General features: G+C 39.3%; 1 protein-coding gene across 3 annotated transcripts in view; it reads right to left on the bottom strand.

The window, feature by feature from the left end:
• SPTLC3 (serine palmitoyltransferase long chain base subunit 3) overlaps positions 1–19,645 on the bottom strand; it is a 102,379-nt gene that overhangs the window by 30,852 nt on the left and 51,882 nt on the right. For all 3 annotated transcript variants that reach the window (XM_065834642.2, XM_071805682.1, XM_065834643.2), the window contains 3 exons: positions 18,778–18,926; positions 8,885–9,009; positions 6,663–6,756 (listed from right to left, as the gene is read on the bottom strand). In XM_065834642.2, coding sequence (XP_065690714.1) covers positions 6,663–6,756; positions 8,885–9,009; positions 18,778–18,926 — 368 coding nt within the window. The remainder of the gene's footprint in view (positions 1–6,662; positions 6,757–8,884; positions 9,010–18,777; positions 18,927–19,645) is intronic.

Below are 19,645 nucleotides of genomic sequence, written 5' to 3'. Positions count from 1 at the left end.
GCTACTACTGCCCTTATCACATCCTTTTTTCCTTCTCCTTGTGCTTGCCACTGTCATTTTCAGTTTCTCCCATTGATTCCTCCTCTCTTGCTCTCACCCTGCTGGTATAACAACTTTCCTGGTCACTGTCCTTCCATGGGTGACTCGAGTAGCCAGCTCCAATGCTGTCCCCTCCTTGCAGACCCCTAAAGCAACAAAGGGAAACCACTGCGAGCGTTTTGTTGATCTAAACAGCAACCGTAGGACTGCAGAAGGTGGTTTTCATTCTAGAGAAAACCAATCTTTGGAAAATCCCTGACTACTGGCACGGCTCTGACCAGCAAAAGCACCTTTAGAGTCATTTCCCTGAAATCGCAGCTTTGAGTATCTTCATTTAGAATGGGGTGGTGGGAGCGGTGACTGCTGCCCCCTCAGTAACAGGCTGAGACCCCCCTCCCTGCCCCTCAATAAATATCTGTCTCTGTGAAAGTAAAGAGCACTGGCTCAGGAGAACCTCCTACTCACACCTGGCAAGTCAGACATGGCTTTCTGAAATCAGAGAGGGCAAATGCAGACACAGCATGCTAGGAGCAGGATATACCAGTCTCCTCTCTGTGGCAGCGTCTGTATGTGTCACAGGGAGATACACGCCAAACTGGATTGGGCTGCAGTCCACCTATCTGCTGCAATAATCTCGTCTCTGATAGGGGCCAGAAGCTTCAAGGAAGACAAAACCTTAGTGGATAATGTGCTTTTCATCCTGGTCTGTAACAGCTATGGACACTGCCCTCCTTTCTTAAGTTCAAGGGCCACTTACACTTTTGGGAAAAAAAAGGAACCATCTTGTACTAAGCCACTGCAAATTCTCTTTCTTGCAACCAAAGAAATTTCTCACTAATTTTTACCTCTCCATTAATCACTTTCATCCCCGCCCCCCCCCCCGCTAAATTTTGTTTGCTTGCTTAAAGACAGGCACTCATAATTTTCCACTCTCTTCTTTCCTTCTTTTTTGCTAGAGAATACATTTGCACTGAAAGGTGAGAGCCTTCTGCTGCCTAAAAGTTCTTTTAGTGTTAACTCCTCCAGGTAGCTGTGCTTCCTCTGTAAGGTGTCCTCGTGGCACGCATATCTGAACCCTAAAGCATTAATTTGACTGAGTAGACTGAGAAATGCCAGAATTGGATTAACATAAATTCCAAGCAGGAAACCTCAACAGCTCACACCTGCATGACACACTTCTGTCACCAACCACCTGATTTGTGAGAACCCCAAAAAACACTTTACTACTTTCACAACACTCTGAAAAGGTGTGTGAGGAGGAGCTAGGAATGTACTGCTGTGATTCCCATTTCAGATGTCCATTTTCATCTAACCACGGTGCTTGGTTGTGCCTCACAATTGCCTGCCCTCCTTGTAGTATCTCTTGTTCTGATCATGTGAAGTGTCCTTGCAATGAAGAGAACTGGAAATTTTTCTTCCACATGGCCTGATTTCTGTGCTTAGTCATGGCATTCCCGCAGACCGCTCACGCAATCGCACATCTAAACCTGAAAATGTGACTGCAGCTGAGCTGCTTGATGCTATATGGGAAAAATGTAGTAGAACTAGAAAGAATAAAGAAACCCAAAGCCTTGTACAGCAGGCTTCTTATACAGGCTGATATGAATAGAATTCACTTGGATGTAGTTAGTCACTAACACACTCATCTGTCCACAGAATGAACAGTGAATCTTTCACCTGATACCAGTATAAGACCCAAAACTGCTGCACCTGATAAAAACATAAGATCCAGAACTGCTGTGACAGAAAACCCTTGATAAAATCACAAGCCGATTAATGGTTAGCTATTTGGTTTTGCTTTTCAAGTTTTATTGGAAGGGTGAAGGGATTTTGGCTGATATTTAACCAAGATAAAGGTCAGGGGTTCTGAAAAAGTGCTATAAACTATATGATATTAACATAAGATTTTCTTAGATATAAAAAAGAGCAAGTGATAAGTCAGCCTCTCTCTGGGCCAGGAAATAAAAATATCGAGATTTTAGTTCCCATACAGCTGAATGATCCATATGTGGGTTACTTGGGGGGGGTGGGAGAGGCTCTCTGGAGACCAGGCCTGGTGAGGGTAACGTCAGACGCTTTCTGGCACTAAACTAACCAAGGCCAAGCCTTGTTGGACCGTGCAGCTGGTTGCATTTCAAGTGTAGAAATGCAGATCTGTTCAAGATTGCTCAATAAATCACTGCCTGGGAAATGGTAACTTGAATGGTGCCCACACCATAGGAGAGGAGACAAAAGGCATGTGCTTTTTATGGGCAGGTCAGAACAATTTTAGCCCACTAAAAATACTACTGCATAAATTTAGGACTGGTCATGTCCTAAAATAAAGGAAAAAATAATCCACTGACAGCTATTCCTCAGAGCAAGGGCTCCAGGGAGCTGAGCTTTGCTGCCAGTATCCAAAAAAACTCACATGTCCCTGGAACAGAAAATATCCCTTGAAGGCCAAAAACCCTGTGGACTGCTGGTGTGACCCTGGTAGGGCAAAGAGCAGCAACGGTGCTACCAAGAGCCCACAGGAAGGGAATGCCCTGTTCAGTAGTTTTCAGTTATGGGGCTGAAATGGAGTATTCGCCAACATTTCTCTCACATAGGCGATCTGTAGGTGTGTGCCTGTGCATTTTTCTCAGCTCAGGTCTGTAAATTCCTGTGTGTTTACAAGGAAGGGGTTGTTCACTGGGAGGCAGGATGCAGAGCACATTCCTATGTGCAAATAAAAACGGACTTAGAGGTCTGCAGCTCATTTTTGTTCTATTATTCACATTAAAGCTTGAAAACCTTCTCATGCACCTGTGCAATGTTTTGACGAAAAAGCTGAAATATCCAGATGTCTTCTATTTTACTTAGGGGAAGCAGAGAGGCCTCACACTTTCATCTGTTCTAGGAAAACCTACTCAGATTTTTCGTGAAAAGTGTAATGCTGAGGACAGCCACCCACTTATTGAAATAGAATTTCATCAACTTTTGCCAGGATAAGAATTATATCATACCTCATTGAAGTAACACGAAGAGATCACTTCTTGGCTAACTAGTAAAATAAGCATCATTATTTACTTTTGTGTAATGACAAATAGATCCAGTATTACAGATTTTATGCCTGAAAATAAAATAACACAGTCTTACAGACTAAAGTAGGCTCTAGAGTAGAGCCTTTGAAAGATGAATGTGCTTCTGTAGCAAGTTTAAAACTGCAGGTTTTACTCTTTTTTCTGTCAAATATTTTTGTCATAGAACAAAGTTTCCTGTTATTTTTATTTTAAAAAACAGCTTTTCCATAACAAGGGAAAAAAGGGAGAAGAGAGTGATTCATAGGACCAAGCTTGTTAGAAAGGGAAGTTACTAGCACACACCTGTGTGCATTTTTTTGTATAATATTCAGGAAGTAGCTGGTTCAGAAAACATACCATTGCTTCACTAACTTGTTACATAATTATTCCTCCCAGTTTTGATAACCATTTATAGTAACTGAGACAAACATTCGCACCTCACCCTTCTCCCAGTGTCTCTTCTACACATGTGCAACCAAGGAAGTCAGAGCCAAAGTAAATACGTTTGAGGCAGTTTTATCAAGTGTATTACACAGCATTTCAGAAGAAGGTGATGTAAGCCACATGGAGCATGGAAAAAAATCTGCTTTCTCAAGCTGCATCCCAATAGCAAAAATGTAACTTCAAAATATGCTGCCTGATTTGAATATATTTTGACTCTTCTCCGCAGGACGCATGTCTCAGGCACTAGTGGTGGTACCACCTGGCATCTCTTCTGTTGTCTTTAGTGCAAGACGATATTGCGTCAAACACTTTGTGTGTGTATCTTGGCGCAGCTCCAAAAGAGATGAGCCAGCTCTTGCCAGCACACAACAACAAGTAAAAATGAAATGTACGTTAAGCCCTAATCCTCTTCGGGATAGGACTCTGATTTATTCTTTGTTTCTCCACCTTGCTGGAGAACTGTTCCAACGGCTCATCAAAGGGCCTGGTCAAGCCTTTGGCACAGTAACATTCTCCAGCTGATGCCCAAGGGTGAGCTCTTTAAAAGGTCATTGATTTCTTTCTATGAAATGACATATATCAACCCCCTGTCCTTGGAAAGAAGAGGCAGAGGGTATTGCGTTTTTTGACTAGAATATAGAGAAGGATTTTTAAAAGTAAGACAAAACACATTACTCCCTAATGCTGAAATTAATGCTTATTAAAGATCTTCAAGTGGTAACTCAAGGTGCAAAGTTTTATATTAATCCACATGGCCAATACAGCACAAAGAACCTTTCTCTTGCATCAAGCAATATGACATAGATACTGGCTTAATTCTCCTGTTAATAAGCTGGATAATTTGGGCATTTATGTGCATGTCTATATATATGCTATATATCCACACATCAGCAAGAAGGATAACCTGGGAGAATAAGCAACACAGCTCTGATCTAACAAAACAAACAAGAACCTGCCTAACTGAAAAGATCTCTCCCAACACAAGCCAGAAGTTTTGGTTATGCGTGTCCTTAATTAATTTGCTGTACCGACTTGTATTATATTACTTCTCTGACTGATCCACAGAGAACAATGCTGTCTACTTTGCTTTGGGTGAATCTCTGAATCCTACAAAGGCAGGTCTGCTGGACTGCTCTTTCCACTCCTATCCTCCCCCAATATACATGCTATTTTCTCCAAAGCAAAAGGGACATATATGCATTTCTGCACATGCGATTTTAAAAGTTGTTTGCGCTGTGTAACTCATGGGTATGATTAAGGAAATATTAAAAAGAAAGAACTTTCTAACCTTGGAACTAACATACTGAGAGACTCATGGTGGGCTGCGAGAAAGAGCGAGACTAAACGTGTGAGCCTGCTTCACATGAAATGCAACTTAGGTTAAGACTCAAGGCTTACAAAATTGGGATGACTAAAGCTGATACTCAAATTCCAAACAGGATTTGTGTAAGTTTCTAGAGTTTCATTTTGAAAATAAGGTAATGTCTCAGAAATGGCACACAACACTGACCTTGACAAATCAGATCTCTAATCCAGAAAGCAATGAGTTTTTCCAAAGCAACCTGGATGGGCTTCCACTGATGTTTGCTGAGACACTTAAAGGGCCTGTCTCCATTTTCCAGTGCTGGATTGCTGCTTTTTGAACAAGTCACTATTATTCTAAGGTTCATGAATTATTCATATCAGCTTGAACTTATCATAAGCACAAACAGAGACTGGTTAGGTATCATCTACGACTTATGACTCTATGATTCTCGACAGTGGAATGAAATATTGAGGGATAGTTAGGGACTGAATTCCTTAAAGCAAGAATGACAGCTCAAAGCGATGCCTTCGCTGCTTCCCTAGCAGTTGAGAGTAATCTACGCCTCAAACTGGAATGTTCTTTGAAATGTTGTGGGAAGTGATGCAAGCCAGCTGGGCTAGGCTGCGTGCAGCACTGGTGGCTGTAGAGGCTGAGAACATTTGGATTTGGGGAGTAAGATGTCATCCTGCGGGATGTGATGCAAACCCTTTTGAATGGGATAAGGCAATGAACAAACTCAGGAAGAGTTGAGACAAGACCGGTGCAGCAACCATGCATGTCCAGATTTGTGGAAGTGAACCAAGCTCAGATATGCTACAGGCTAATCTATGAATAATTACTTCTGTAAAAACATTCGCGTTTGGATGGTCTTTAAGTCTTGAATGATCTTCAGAAATTGCTTTTTGCCTACATTATGAATAGATATTAATTATAACACCACTTCATATAATAATTATAGTGTGCTTTTCACTCCAGTGGATCCTTAGGCCTTTCGCAGCATATGCATAATTCATTTTAGTTCACCTCAGGGCTGAACACAACACTTAATAAGGAGAAGGAACTGTATTAGCTGTTAACAAAGGTGATCAGACCTCTTTTCTCACTCTTCACCACTTCCTAGCTGCTTAATCTCTCTTGCAATCACTGCCTAGTGGCAGCAATTGGGATGGAAAAGGGAATTGCACTGGTTTGTCATCAAAGCCAGTCACGTCTCTGACAATGTCCACAGCAACATTAACTAAATAAAAGTTAAAAAACATGAGTATTTTAGAACATAATTATACAAAGACAATATTAACGTGTGATTTCTATACTAAAACTATACTTCAAAGAATATTTGGGATGATGCTTTGATATAACCACCTACATGTTTGGTATAGCCGCTGGGAATTCAGCGTAATCATTTCAAAGTAATGCCACATTAACATAACTTCAGTTGCACTGAATCTGCCAGAAACAGAGGCAGGAAATATAAACTATGTTTTTGTAAGTATGTTTGTACTATTTTGGTTATAGTCACAATAACAATAAAACCTTTATGCTAGCACACAGTCATTCAGCATGTCAAAAATACACCAATGAGATTAAGATTCTGGATTTTGAAATTAAGGCCCAACCTGATGACTCAAATAATGCACAATAGCAATTATAATATTGCACTATCAATTTTTCTCCATCAGAAGTCACTCATAATATTGAATAGTTAATCCTTCTGACCAGACAAAAGAATTGTTTAGGAACTGACAGCAAAGTAAGCATTGAAAGGAAGCATTCTTGCCTTTGAGGTAAGAACAACTCTGTCTCTAAATATTTCCAACTTCAATACTCACTATTATGCTTGAAGATTCTAATAGTAGCACCTGAAAGCCTCGCACCAAGAACGAGAGAAGTGTGGTTCAACTCATCACTTAAAATGAGGCAGCCCTGTGGAGAAGGAGTACAATAAGCATCTGCATGAATTGGGAGACCGTTGACATGCGTGCATGTGTGTGTCAGCATGCACGAGTGTCTGTGATATAGCATTGCACCAATTAAACTAAGTTTTAAACATGAACTGGTCTTTCTGCCACTTTTCTGAAGGTGCCAAGATGTACTGCAAAGGCAGGCAGAAACTGTGGGATCAGACTCTCAGGCATTCCTAGGTGGTACAAAGGGGCCAAATACTTCCTGTAACTGGAAAGCAGTGAATAACCCTAGTGGAGATTGACTGCTTTAGAGTAAAATCCAGTGATGTTGCTTCCTCTATCTTGTGCTGCACAGAAAATGCAGTCATCACCCCATATATAAATACTGCATGGCAGTAATGTAAGGAGGAGTAGTAGTGAGGCTGGACTGGCATCAGCACTTTGGTCTGCAGATGAGATCAGGATAGATTGATGTCTCATAAATGCCCCTTCCATTAAGATGTGAGTGGAGCCTAGGCACCAGTCAGTCTTTCTTTGATAAATGCATATGCAGTTCACCTGTAGTATATTTTTCATTAATTAACTCAGCTGAAAACTAATTTTCTTTTCAGAAACTAAACCAGAAATGCAGGAGAAATAAAATAACTTTGGATAGCGTATTAACAGCAGCCAGGATTCAGAGTTGAAATTCAAGCTGAAACCATTATTTAGCTCTGTTTTCTACTACATGTATCGTGTTATGGTTTCATTACCAAAAGGGCAATACAAATTGAGTAAATATTTTGGAAACACAGATTATGTCTAGATTGAGACACTCTCACACAAACCTGTCTGAACACTGCTATGCAGAAGTAACAGTAAGAGCATATGCATCCTGACAAGAAAATGCAGCTGCTAGGCTTAATTATAGAGAAAAATTTAGGAACAAATCTCTCCAACATAGAACAATTACATAATATATACTAAATTGTTAAAATTATATCCTATATAATACATACAGTAATATTTTAATTTGTGCCACTTACATCTAAACATCCCACCTCTGACAGGGGCCTGAGTGTCCACACAAAGCCAACTAAGTGAGGGAAAATTATTTTATATCTAAGCATGAGACAAGTATCTTATGCTTTTATGTATGTCTGCAATTTCATAAATTTACCTTTATTAATTCTCTGTATCTGTTCCCTTTGGAATTGCTAGACAACTTCTCCAGCACTGCTGCAGATTGAAGTTCAGGTTCTGGGCAGCTGAAGCAATTCTCCCTGCCCAACCCTTGTGTACATATATTTTAGAAATCTCTTGCAAAAGCTGGATTCATCTTCAATAGCGAGTGAAGAAGCGACTTCACCTCTAGGCTGGTGCTTCAGAAGAAATCTTGATCATACACCACGCAGCGAATTCATTCCATGTCCACCAAGAGGGAAATAACTTTTCACACTTGCATGACACACTTCATACTGTTTCACACTTGCATGACCTAAAGAGGAGTCACCCACTTTCCCAGCTAACAGCACAGTGTATCTGCTTGTTATGTCAGCGGTTGTGATTGACAGGATGTTGGATTTTCATGCTTTCTTGTTAGGTATCCCGAACTGGAAATGAAGTTCCTTCAACACCAGATAAGAACCCAACTTTTGTCATATGCTCACAACTTTAGACTTGCATTTGCTGCCAGCTTTCTTTGCAGGGCTGACTGGAGATCTGTTCACTAGGAATGCTAAACACTGCGCTTGTTCTTTTCTGAAAGTGTTGTAAGAAATATCCTAGTAATCGCCTTTAACCACAGGCAGCTGTGCAATGTCTCTGCAAATAGCCCAAATACTTCATCCCACAACACCTGAGACACAGGATGCAACATTTGCTTACTTTTTAAAGAGAAGCAACATCAGTAAGAGATCTAAACAACCATATCACTCATCCTTAAAGAGATGCTAGGTATGTGCGATAGCAACACCCAGAGCTAGAAAAAATGATGAAGGAGCATATTTAAGGTCACAAGGTCATCAGCCTTATGAATCACGCGTTCCTGATATCAAGCTTCATTCCTCGATCGAGCCTTTCCACTTAATAAGCGCCCAGAATACTGCAACAGTTGTTAAAACAATTAGTAAACAATTGTCCTATGTGTTCCTTCCTTAAGTACTCACCTTCCCAACAAGGGCTGGAATATTCATCGAGTTAGTTGCAAAGCCCATGCCAAACACCATAGCATCTTCCACACCAAGGAACTTGGCCACAAGTTTCTCTATTTCTACATGTTTGTCTAGGGTACCTGCAGAAATAAGCACAGGGAATATTAAATTTAATTAAACTGTGGCAACTGTTGATACGAAGGACATCAAACATACATAAGAACAGGCTAGGAGTGTGTCATCAAGCCATATGACATTAAGTTCTAAAGAAGGCTTTTCCATTTGTATCTTGTGCATGTGGGATAATGCAAGACAAAGCAAGGATGTGAATGAACCGTAACTAATGCTAACAAATACTGTTGCTGTTAAGGTAGCAAAGCAGTTGCTTTGTGAAAAAGTTTCCTTTTTCCATAAGAGCAACTTTTGACATAGTTTATTCTGAAGAGCAGTTTTTTTCTGCGCTGTCCCCCTCCGCCGGCCCCACAATAACGACAAAAATACCTCCTTTTTATAGGAAATGTGGGACAAACAATCAGGCATTCTTGAGTTCTCTCTAGATGTGAAAGCAAAAACCGAAGACAACAAAATTCTTCCATTTTTTCTTGGGTACCTATGTACAAATTCCTTAACTATGATTTTATAGGGATAGACATATAAGAGTGTTCTCCAGCTTTTTCTACTTTGGAAGGTAAAAGCTCTTCCTCTCTCCATAACTGACGACAAATCTCCTCTTTCCTCCTTCTCAATAGTCAAACATAAGGCAACACTAGAGAGTCTGTTTTATCGCACATTACTTATCTAATATTAGCGTCTCCAAACAAATACGGTGCTCCAGCTACCCAACAAAGGCAATATCTTTCCCAGACAACTCGCAATGGAGGATGACAAAATACAAAAAGCAACAAATGACAGAGTGGTGTTAAGAGATTGAGATAACAAGTAACTTTGAACAATAATGAATCATCTCAACTTGCTGGCTCTCTAGTCTTTGGTTGCCTGGCTGTGCATTGCAGGTACCAAGGCAGAAGGAACTCTTACAGGATGATCTGTGGGGAAGAAAAAAGAATGGCCTGTGGCTTCTGACAAAATTTCCCCTATGAATAAGGTTGCAAGCAGGGAACAGAAGAAAAAAATATAGGGAAGTGAATGTCTCACCTCACTTGCACTGTACAAATTGATGTCACAATAATACAGGCAAAGGGAATTACAATTGATGGGAATAAGAAATCTTTGTTCTCTGGGATGGACAAAGGGAATAGAGGAAAGCAGAAAGTTGGCTAGAGTGTCTCAACAAGAATTCTGAGTCAGGAAGACAATCTTACCTTCATCATGGAGGAAAGATCATTTTAAAAATCAGCTAAAAATGACAGAAATACAGCTTCAGCAACAGCACTAACTCAGCTGGTTACAGTGAGGTAGTGCCTTTTTTTTTTTTCTCATTAAATATCGAAACTAAGAACGGCATTCACTCGGAAACAGAATGTGAAAAATATCACGCAGACAGGTAATGATCCAAGAGCCAGAGAGATAAGGAGAAAGGATGACCTGGCTTCCAGAAAACCTGGATTACGTGGACAGTAAAGAACAGCAGTGCTGTGATTTTGCACAGATCCTGCCTGGCTTCTGCGAGACCTGAGCCAGCTCTGGCAGAGCTTCGAGAGTGTCTCTCCATTCATTGTATCACATCGGATGTACATTGAGCTGGGTTATTTCTGCCTTCGTGCTCTGATAGGTTAGGTGACACGATGCAGAGTATTTGGCTCTGCAGAACCTCCAGTAGACATGAGCTGACTCTGCACAAAGCTCTTTGAGGATGGCTACTTTTTGCATTTGTAGATCCTGAGATACACAAGTACATGCTGGCTTTGCCACTGCTCAGTAGCCAAGGTCCGTGAAATACAAAACCGCACAGTGTTTCAGAGTTGAGCTGCTCACTAGAGATGTGTGTGAGAATCTGTCTCAACTTGTAAGTCCAGTAGGTCTCAGGATGTATTTCTATGGTTAGTCCAAAATCTTTTTGCATTTTGGACCTAGTTAGTTTTCAACCTGGTTACAGCACTCATTGACAACTGAGGGTTCCAGCACGGTCAGCTGCCCTAGTGTTACTTGCAGATGTTATTTTGTCACTTGATGGCTATCAGCACACAAAGAGAAGATGATATCTCAAATGGAAGTTTGAAGTCAACCACAATATGGTCACAGCTTGGGTTTAAGGAAGTTTATGAAAGCATAAGAAACAAGCAGCATGTGCTTTGCAACGCAGGCATTTTAGGGCATGAGAAAATTGTCCCTGACTCTTACAGAGGTAAATCTAACACAGCTGGGGTGGAGTTAAATTGCTTTTTGGGGTTGCATCATATATTTTCTGTTTTTACAAACAAGAAAAGCCTGACTCACTACAGATTATTCTGTTCAAGTATCTATTAGAGGAACCAGAAAGGAATAGCACATTTTGGATGTATTTTTATTGATTTTTGTGATGGTGAAGAATGAGACATTCTGAAAGTGACCAATTAGTACTTACTATTTATTAATCCTAACAGTGAATGCAGATGATATTGTATATTGATTTCACCTACAAATTCTAGAATACATATTGGAATAAACAGAGGTCGAATTTGCAAAACCAAAACCTCACACTGACAAGGATTTACAAAATGTGCCCTAGTTTTGAATTACTTTAATTATAATGGTAATGTTGTAGATGGTAGGTAAGATGGTGTAGAAGGAATACAACACAAATCAGTACCGACAGTGCGAGGTTCATGACAAGAATATACATTGAGTAGAGCTGATAAAGCATACCAGCTTGCATTTTCCCAGGTTTAAAGTAAAAGGGATATTGATAGAAAAAAAAATGCAATTATTTAATCATATCTGAAGATTTCTCCAGTATGGGTCAGCCCTTGGACACCATATAAATGATGCCAATGATATCACTTCTCTCCACTGGAAGAAACAAGGGGCCAGATATGCTCTGCTCAAATTAGACTTTTCCACCAGCGTTCCCAGCTGGTGACAGCAACCACCCCAATGAGCACAAACAGCACTACCAGACAGATGCTAATTTGATCCAAAGGAACTTCCACTGCCAAAAGCTGCTACGTCTCAAGTTACATTAGAAAGGCAGTAATTATGCTGGTCTTCACTAAACACAACCTTAGCAGTGTCAACTCAGGTTATCATGGCCCTTAAAATGTCTTGTATTGTGCTGGATTCAGACCAGCGTCACGATCTGGTGAATGCAAAGTGATATAGACAGATATATTCTTTATTAATACATTGTATACACAGATACCTTCTATAATTGTTCTATATATAGGCATTAGAATTTTTCCCCATATTCTACTCCTCTGATTTTTATGCTGACTACGGCTTAGTTTGACCTAAGAAATGAGGATACAATCAAATAATGTGTGCCATCTTAGAGGTAAAGACTTAAGGCAAAAAGGAAAAGAGAAAGCTACCTGCACCTTTAAGAGAAAAAAATAGAATACTTTCTTCTGAAAGTTATTCCTCCCTGCTGAACAGTTGTATGCAATAGAGTGCAGCAGGTGTTACTGCGTTTCAAGATTATATATGTCTTATGGAAAGTAAAATCTAAGATCTTATCTTAAGTGGACTTTCACAATGTTATCCACCTCCACAAATTCCCATGCTTTTCAAAGCAAATCCTCTTCTTTTCAAAATCTGATGACCCAGTTCCCTCCATTAACTTGTCACTGCACTCTGGGGACAGAGAACACGACATACGCTGTGCTTTGGCAGGTTTTTGTGTGCTTACCCATCCTTGGCTTGAAAGTCACTGTTAGTCTACCAGATACATGAAGCTTGAAAATGCACTTCCCATGATCCACACAGTTCATTGTTTAGTTCTGACACTTTCTGGTTTGGACAAGGTGGTTTATGCCACTAGTTAATCTGCCCAAGGTTCCCTCAGGTTCTTATGTACTAATGACATGTACCAGTTAATCTGCCAATGCAGTTTAGTATCCTTAAATATAATTTTTTCTTTGGAATTCTGAGACCCAAAAAAGACATGAAAATACCTGCTGTAGGAGTAAACTGATAGAAGCAACAAGTCATTGAAAGAAAAAGAACAGATTTCCATATAAGCCACTTCCACATAGGAACAGCCACTGGGAATCCTACGGATCACTGAAGTGACTCAGCAGGGTGAATCAGAACTATTGCTCCAGTAAATGACAGTTTGTCAGAGGTATCCTTAGAAGGGCGGGGAACAGAGGAAAACACCTAAACTTCCCTGCAACATTTGAAACATAAGGTCGCAAACTCACTCTGGTAAGATATTTGTCAGAGATTAAAGTATAATATTACTCAAATACATATAACACTTTGACAAATGCAAGATTGGATGAGTTGTGCAAAGCACACTTTTGCAATGGTTAAAAACCAGGAACAAACTTGACTTGGAGCAGAAGTTGGATCAGTTATTTATGAGAGGGTTGGCACAAAAAGGAAAATTATATTAGTAGGAGATGATAAGAAAAATTCCTCTCATGAACTGTTTCCTAATTTATACCATATTCTATCAGAGAGTAGCCAAGATTATGAAATATATATATATACAATCTAATTCCCATTTATGTGGCTGTATTTCTCCTTAAGCTCCTACTTGGAAACTGTAACTTATGGAAACTTTGGGTTTTTTTAACTCTTTCTCCTAACTGAAAAATGGACCATTTATCTCTGTGTTTGTACAGTACTGAGTTTAAAATGAGCCCTGGCCCTAATTAAATGTTTGAAGTGGTAGAAAAGAAAGAACTGCCAAATAACTACTTCTACCTTGTTGAAATGCTGCTAGAAATTCAAATCAGGCCTCAAAACCTAATGGAAGGAAGTGAAAGGGATGAAGCTACTGTTGTAGTTTAAATGTTGGCACAGGTTTTCAGAGCTGCTTTTTAGAAATCGTTTCACAATCAAAAATAAAAAATCTTCAGAGAAAAAGCCCTACAACAGTGCAAGCAAGGCGTTAAAAGGTAATCTCCTAACCATGCCCTCCAGAATGAATCACCCTGCAAGTGTTCTGTGCAGGCTCCATCTTGTCTTTCGGTCCAAGGCATAATCACAGGAGAAGGATTTCAAAAGGCAGGAATCCTGCTTGGCTGCTTAAATAGCACTAATGATACATTTGCTCCTGTTACTCATGTATATCATCTCCATAAGGAATAATGGGGAGTTAGATAAATAAGAGCATAGGACAGCCCTGTCACCACCCTGGTGCTAAGCCTAGGAGCATTGTTCAGGGCATGATAACCTGCCTTCTATTAGAAAAAAATGCAACATTACTGATTTTATTATCACCAGCAAGTAGGAAACAGTGTTAAATAATCATCTGCATATTTCTCCCTTAATAATTTTAAACTACATTGCTTAGAAATTACCAACTTTAAACATGCCAGGATGGGCTCAGACAAAAGGCTTGTGAGCTTGCCTCCAACAGCAGCCAGCTCCTGCTCTAGCCATTAAAATACATTGATTTGCATGGGGAAAAAAGGCTTTCACATGCAAGTTGTCATTCTTTTCACTATATAGAGGGAATACATCCTATTTCAAGTTAATTTAGATTCCTATTTGTTAGCATTAAGATTAAAAAGAACACTTTTGAGAGGATGCCTACCATCTGCAAACAACCACTTTCACACATTCACCCCAACTACTGCTCTTCGATGCCCCAAGCATATGTGCAACTCTTTCTTGTTGATCTCTTAAGTGTCTTGCCCCAATGTATTTTTAATCTTGGTATCCTCAGAATCACTGAAAACAGCCAGGTAACTGCTTTGTTAGTTCCTTATATGCTACCTCTACCATAGATACTGCTCAACATTATAAAAGTACAAATACGTGTAGCTTCCTGATCCAAGCCAAATGTGTACGATGATTTGCTAATCCACAGGTCCAGTATTAGTGATTGTACAGCAATGGCCATAGGCATATAAATAATAATACAAATTAATACTAAACAACTAATTACATAAGATAATGCTAAACAACTAGTATTAGATGCACAGTGCCACAAAAAAGACCCTTTGCCCATAATCTTTCTATCTGATAGTGATCTTGGATCAATGTCTGGGGAAGAAAGCAAGCAGGACAAAGACATATATAGTAGTATCCCAGCTTATAACTAATTTCAGCATAAGAACATCCTGAATCAGATACTAATTTTGGGATTTCTAGTAGCAACCATTGATCTCTCCTCTTTATGTGGCCTGTGTCCCCTAGAATGCAAAGGAGAGTAAAGTTTTAGCATCTGACACCTTCTTTGCCATGAGTTCCTTGGGTCTGGCAGGCTCCAGAGTGACAAGCTGCCTCGTGTTTTCAGATGGAAACCTTCTACCAACTCCATACAATACCCTGTAGATCTTGTAGCAGAAGAGCAGTGAACAGTCAACCCTGATCACTTTTGTACGCCACACATAATTTTGAAGATTTCTATAATTTCCCCCTTCAGGCGCTTCTTGAGCCAGACGACAGGCATTTCTAACAGCTGCAGACAGCCAGCTCAATAGTTCTTCACCCAGAAGCTGTTTGAGGCCTTTGATGCCGCTTGTTGCCCTTCTCTGACACTTTCCAGTTCTGCTGAATGTTTTTGACCAGAAGTGCATGGAGTACTCAAGCTGACAGCAAACCACACTTTTATGCAGCAGCGTACTGAGGTTCTATGCTTGGCTTTCTGTTCACTTCCTCGTAATTTCTAGTATTTGATTTGCTTACTGACCAATAAGCTAATGCTCTCACAGAACTACTACTTATAAGCCCAAGACCTTGCTCCTAAGGGATAACAGTTACCTTGGTTTTAAAAAAAAAGGAAAATATTTTTCTTTCAGATTGAAAGTCCCACAAAAGCCTCAGGAATGTGTCTTAAATTACACTGTTAGGTTAAGAAAGTGATTTATTAGTATTATAATTTTAAAAGAGCATGGAATTGAAAAGCGTGAAAAGCCTTGATTTTATTTCATGGTGGACAAATCTAGGAAGATCAGCACTGTATTTATCAGTTTCCTATGATTTTGTGCTTCAACAGGGATGTCTGTTTAAATGGCATATGTATTACTGCTTTAAAGAAAGCATGAGCAAGTCTTCATGGTTCTCACTGAAGTTAATTTCTGAACTATGATTACACACAGTCTTAAGTTACTTTTCTTTGAATGTAGAATAACTGCTTTATATTCAGCAAGGTTTAGCTTCACTAAGTTCACTTAATTAAACTTAGCCTTGTAAATATATGAACAATCATGTTAAAGCACCTAGATTAACTTATTCTGGGAGCAAATTACCTGCAACAACATTCCGATATGACAGCATTTTATACCCACTCCACTGCACAGTTATAAGAGGAGGAGTTGAGGCAGAAGACTACAAAGGGCAGTTTGAACGTCATGTATTCTTTTGAACATCAGTTGCACTAACTTTATTTGTTTCTTCTTTGTTTTCCCCTCTGAAATCTCCTCAAAATACTGGAATGATCTTTCTCAAAACCAGAGACCAATCAATGCTTTGAGAGAGATACTGGTAAAACCCCGATCACGCCAGACACTTGAATGCACATAAGCAAAACAGTACTTTCAAAGTCAATTAGCTTGAAATTATAAATGTTTTCAAGTGCTGTCTTGCCTTAGGACCCCACAGGTAATTTATAGCCTTGGCTCCTACAGCTCACTGCATTTTTACTTCAAACCACTTTAGCTCAGTCAGACAATAACAAAAAAAAAGTTTTGAAATGTTATCTGCCCAGGAATAAAACAATTCTGTTCTGTTTTTCTAAGATGAAGATAGCAAATGATCATTTTAAAAGGTAAGACCTTACTTACAGACCCTTCCCTACCTCTCTCTTGAAAGTGTCGGTGTATATATATTTGACTCAGATAGAATTTTTCAAATTTGCCCAACTGTGAAACAGAATAGAACTGAACCAGCACAAGCGGGGACAGGGAAAAGAAAATAAGGTATTCCACAGTACTGATAAGAAGTTATTTTCCTTAGGTTGTTTATACAGATCTTGGCAGCATTCAGGCTCCAACAGAGCCAGGGCCAATGAAGCAACCAGGACTGCTCTGTGGAGCAACATCTCTCTCCCTGGAGCACGTGAGCACAGGCTCTCTGTTCTAATAGCTGCCCAGGACAAAATGCTCTGACTGCTCATCTACACCTAAGCCAGGTCTTAACACCCTACTTCCCTGTTTTAATAAGTCTTGATGTCCAAGCTGCCCTCTGAAATTCCCTCCCGAAAAGACTGACATTGACAAGACTTTGAATCACAGAATCATTTTGGTTCAAAAAGACATTTAAGATCACTGAGTCCAACTGTTAACTCAGCACTGCCAGGTCCAGCTCCAAACCATGAGCCTAAGAACCTCAGCTACACCTCTTGATTATACAATGTTCTTTATTTGTAGCCGATTCTTGCATTGTGAAGTCTGAATGAAGTACATGGGACTATTGGTTGTGAAAGCAATGAGAATGAACCTAAACCCGAGTACTGCACAGGAGTTCAGATGAAGAGAAAGCCCTAGAAATCTCTATACCTTGGTTCTCAAAACAGACTAGCTTAAGGTAACTAGTAAGATTTTTAAGATTTGAAGACAGAATCAATCTTTTCATAAGGTGTTTTTTTTGAGAATAAGTCAAAGTTACGCAAGTCTTCCATAAAAAGAATTCTGCGAAAGATAAAGAATGAGAAACACCAGGTATATTCTTTGACGTACTGAAAACAACTTGAAATGCTCTCCGAGAAAACAGAATCTAAGAGAAAAAGAGAGAAGTGTTCCTTCAGTACCTTAGATGACTAGTAAGGGTGACCACTTTCAAGCATGCAATTCAGGTTAAACAATATATTGCAGTCACCAGATGGGTCACCTACAAAAGGAAAGTAGGGTCAATCTGTAAACCCCCTCTGAGTGGTGTCGCTGACACGTTTATTATTGGCAAATCAAACCACGAGGACAAGACAAAAAAGCAGGTGGCAGGGATTGGATTATTTTTTATCTGGAAATGAGACTTTAAATTAAAGCCACCAAATGAAATATTTTTCCCATAAGATTTCTAGAGGAAAGGAGTTTGCTTTAAGAGATACAAGATGAAAAACTTTCAGGTTCCTAGATTAGGGGGGGAAAAAAAAACCCCAAACTCTATACAAGTCTTCTCCATTCTGGGAAGCCTACCTTTATTTTTTGTCTTTGGTATCTCCCAAGAAAGATAAAGCCTGAAGAGAAACCTCCCTTTGCATTCCTGTGGCTCGGAATTGTTTTATCTGAAATGCAGGCTGATTGCACCACTAGGAATGCAAGGCATTGTGTGAAAATACACAACTGAAGATAACACTACATGCAGCCTGCAAACCAAAAAAGGCCGACAAATCATAAACGACATTAACCAAAAAACTCAAATGGAGCCTTAAATTTGTTCCTTAAAGGCACACTAGAAATTTCTATGTTATGCCCATTAATGTCTCATAAAACATTACAATATATTCTTAGAACATGGGATTAAAATAAAAAAAATATGTAAAAGCTCATTTTACTAAGCAGAACACTCTGTATGTGGTAACTGATATAAATCCGTGATGCAATTAAATTTGCCCTAGGTCAGTTCTTGAAGTCTCAATGTTTATTTTACTACTTTTAAAAAATAAGCCTTTTACTTTCACCATTACAAATTCCAGGTGACATTTGGTTTTGCTTTTCTAAAAATTGATAACATTTTTCCTTTAAAACAAAATCCTCACATGATATTGAATAAAACACAGCATCACTTTTAATAGTGAAACAAGTATTAATAATTGTTGATGTAACTAAAATTCTCTAAGTATCCAATTCCTTCAAGATCTCTGTAAGAAAAAGCATTTAGTTACAGAAACTTTGGTGGCCATCCAGCTGTTTACTCACCCATTTCCTGCCTGGTACTGCAGACTCCTGTCCCGTATTTTTGTAACTCTATGGTCACAGTTTTCAAAGCATTAACATCCGTTTCTGCAAAGCCGAGGTAGTTATAAGAACCCATATTGATTACATTCTTGATAGTCCTTCCTGTAAACCTATAATTAAAGCAAATTTTAAAGAACAGTGCAATTTCCCCTCCAACCTCAAACAAAAAGAAAATAAAAAAATAATTCTCCCCCAACTTTTCTTCCACTGTCAAATTCTTATTTGGGAATTCACAATCCTCATGCTTTAGTGTCCTAAAAGTCTTTCCAGACTTTCTATTTTCCTGACTAAATACTGCATCCTGCTCAGAATGTTTTCCAGATCCCAAGCTGCAGATGGCAATATAGTGGTGTTAGGTGAAATGGTGATTTTATGAATAGAAATAAACAAATCTGGGACCTCATACAGGGAACAACTTATAGACACTATTTTTTCAAGTGAATTGCCAACAGCTTCCATAAAGTCATGAGTGTTCACACACACACAGAAACTAAACATGAGGAAAACGGGGTGGGAAACAGCATGATAGATTCTGAAAGAGCTGAAATAAAGACAACCTGCACATTGTCTATTTGGTGAATTCCCATATCTATTTAACTCAGCAGTAGCTGCAATACACTGAAATCTTCAAGCTGCAAACTGTTTAAAACTAACTGCCAAAGACTCACTATGTAAGCAAAATCTGCATTAATGCAATGCAAGAAATTACGGTCTTAATCCTAACCATGGGATACAACAAATTTCGTTGTAATATCGTGACTAAAGCTCTGTTCTACAAATGAAGCATAAGCAGTCTTACTTGTGCTGACACAGTCAAACACCACCCATT

The sequence above is a fragment of the Patagioenas fasciata genome, chromosome 3 (genome assembly GCF_037038585.1).
Source record: "Patagioenas fasciata isolate bPatFas1 chromosome 3, bPatFas1.hap1, whole genome shotgun sequence".
In the NCBI taxonomy this organism is placed as follows: Eukaryota; Metazoa; Chordata; class Aves; order Columbiformes; family Columbidae; genus Patagioenas; species Patagioenas fasciata.
This window is presented reverse-complemented; position numbering and strand designations above follow the sequence as displayed.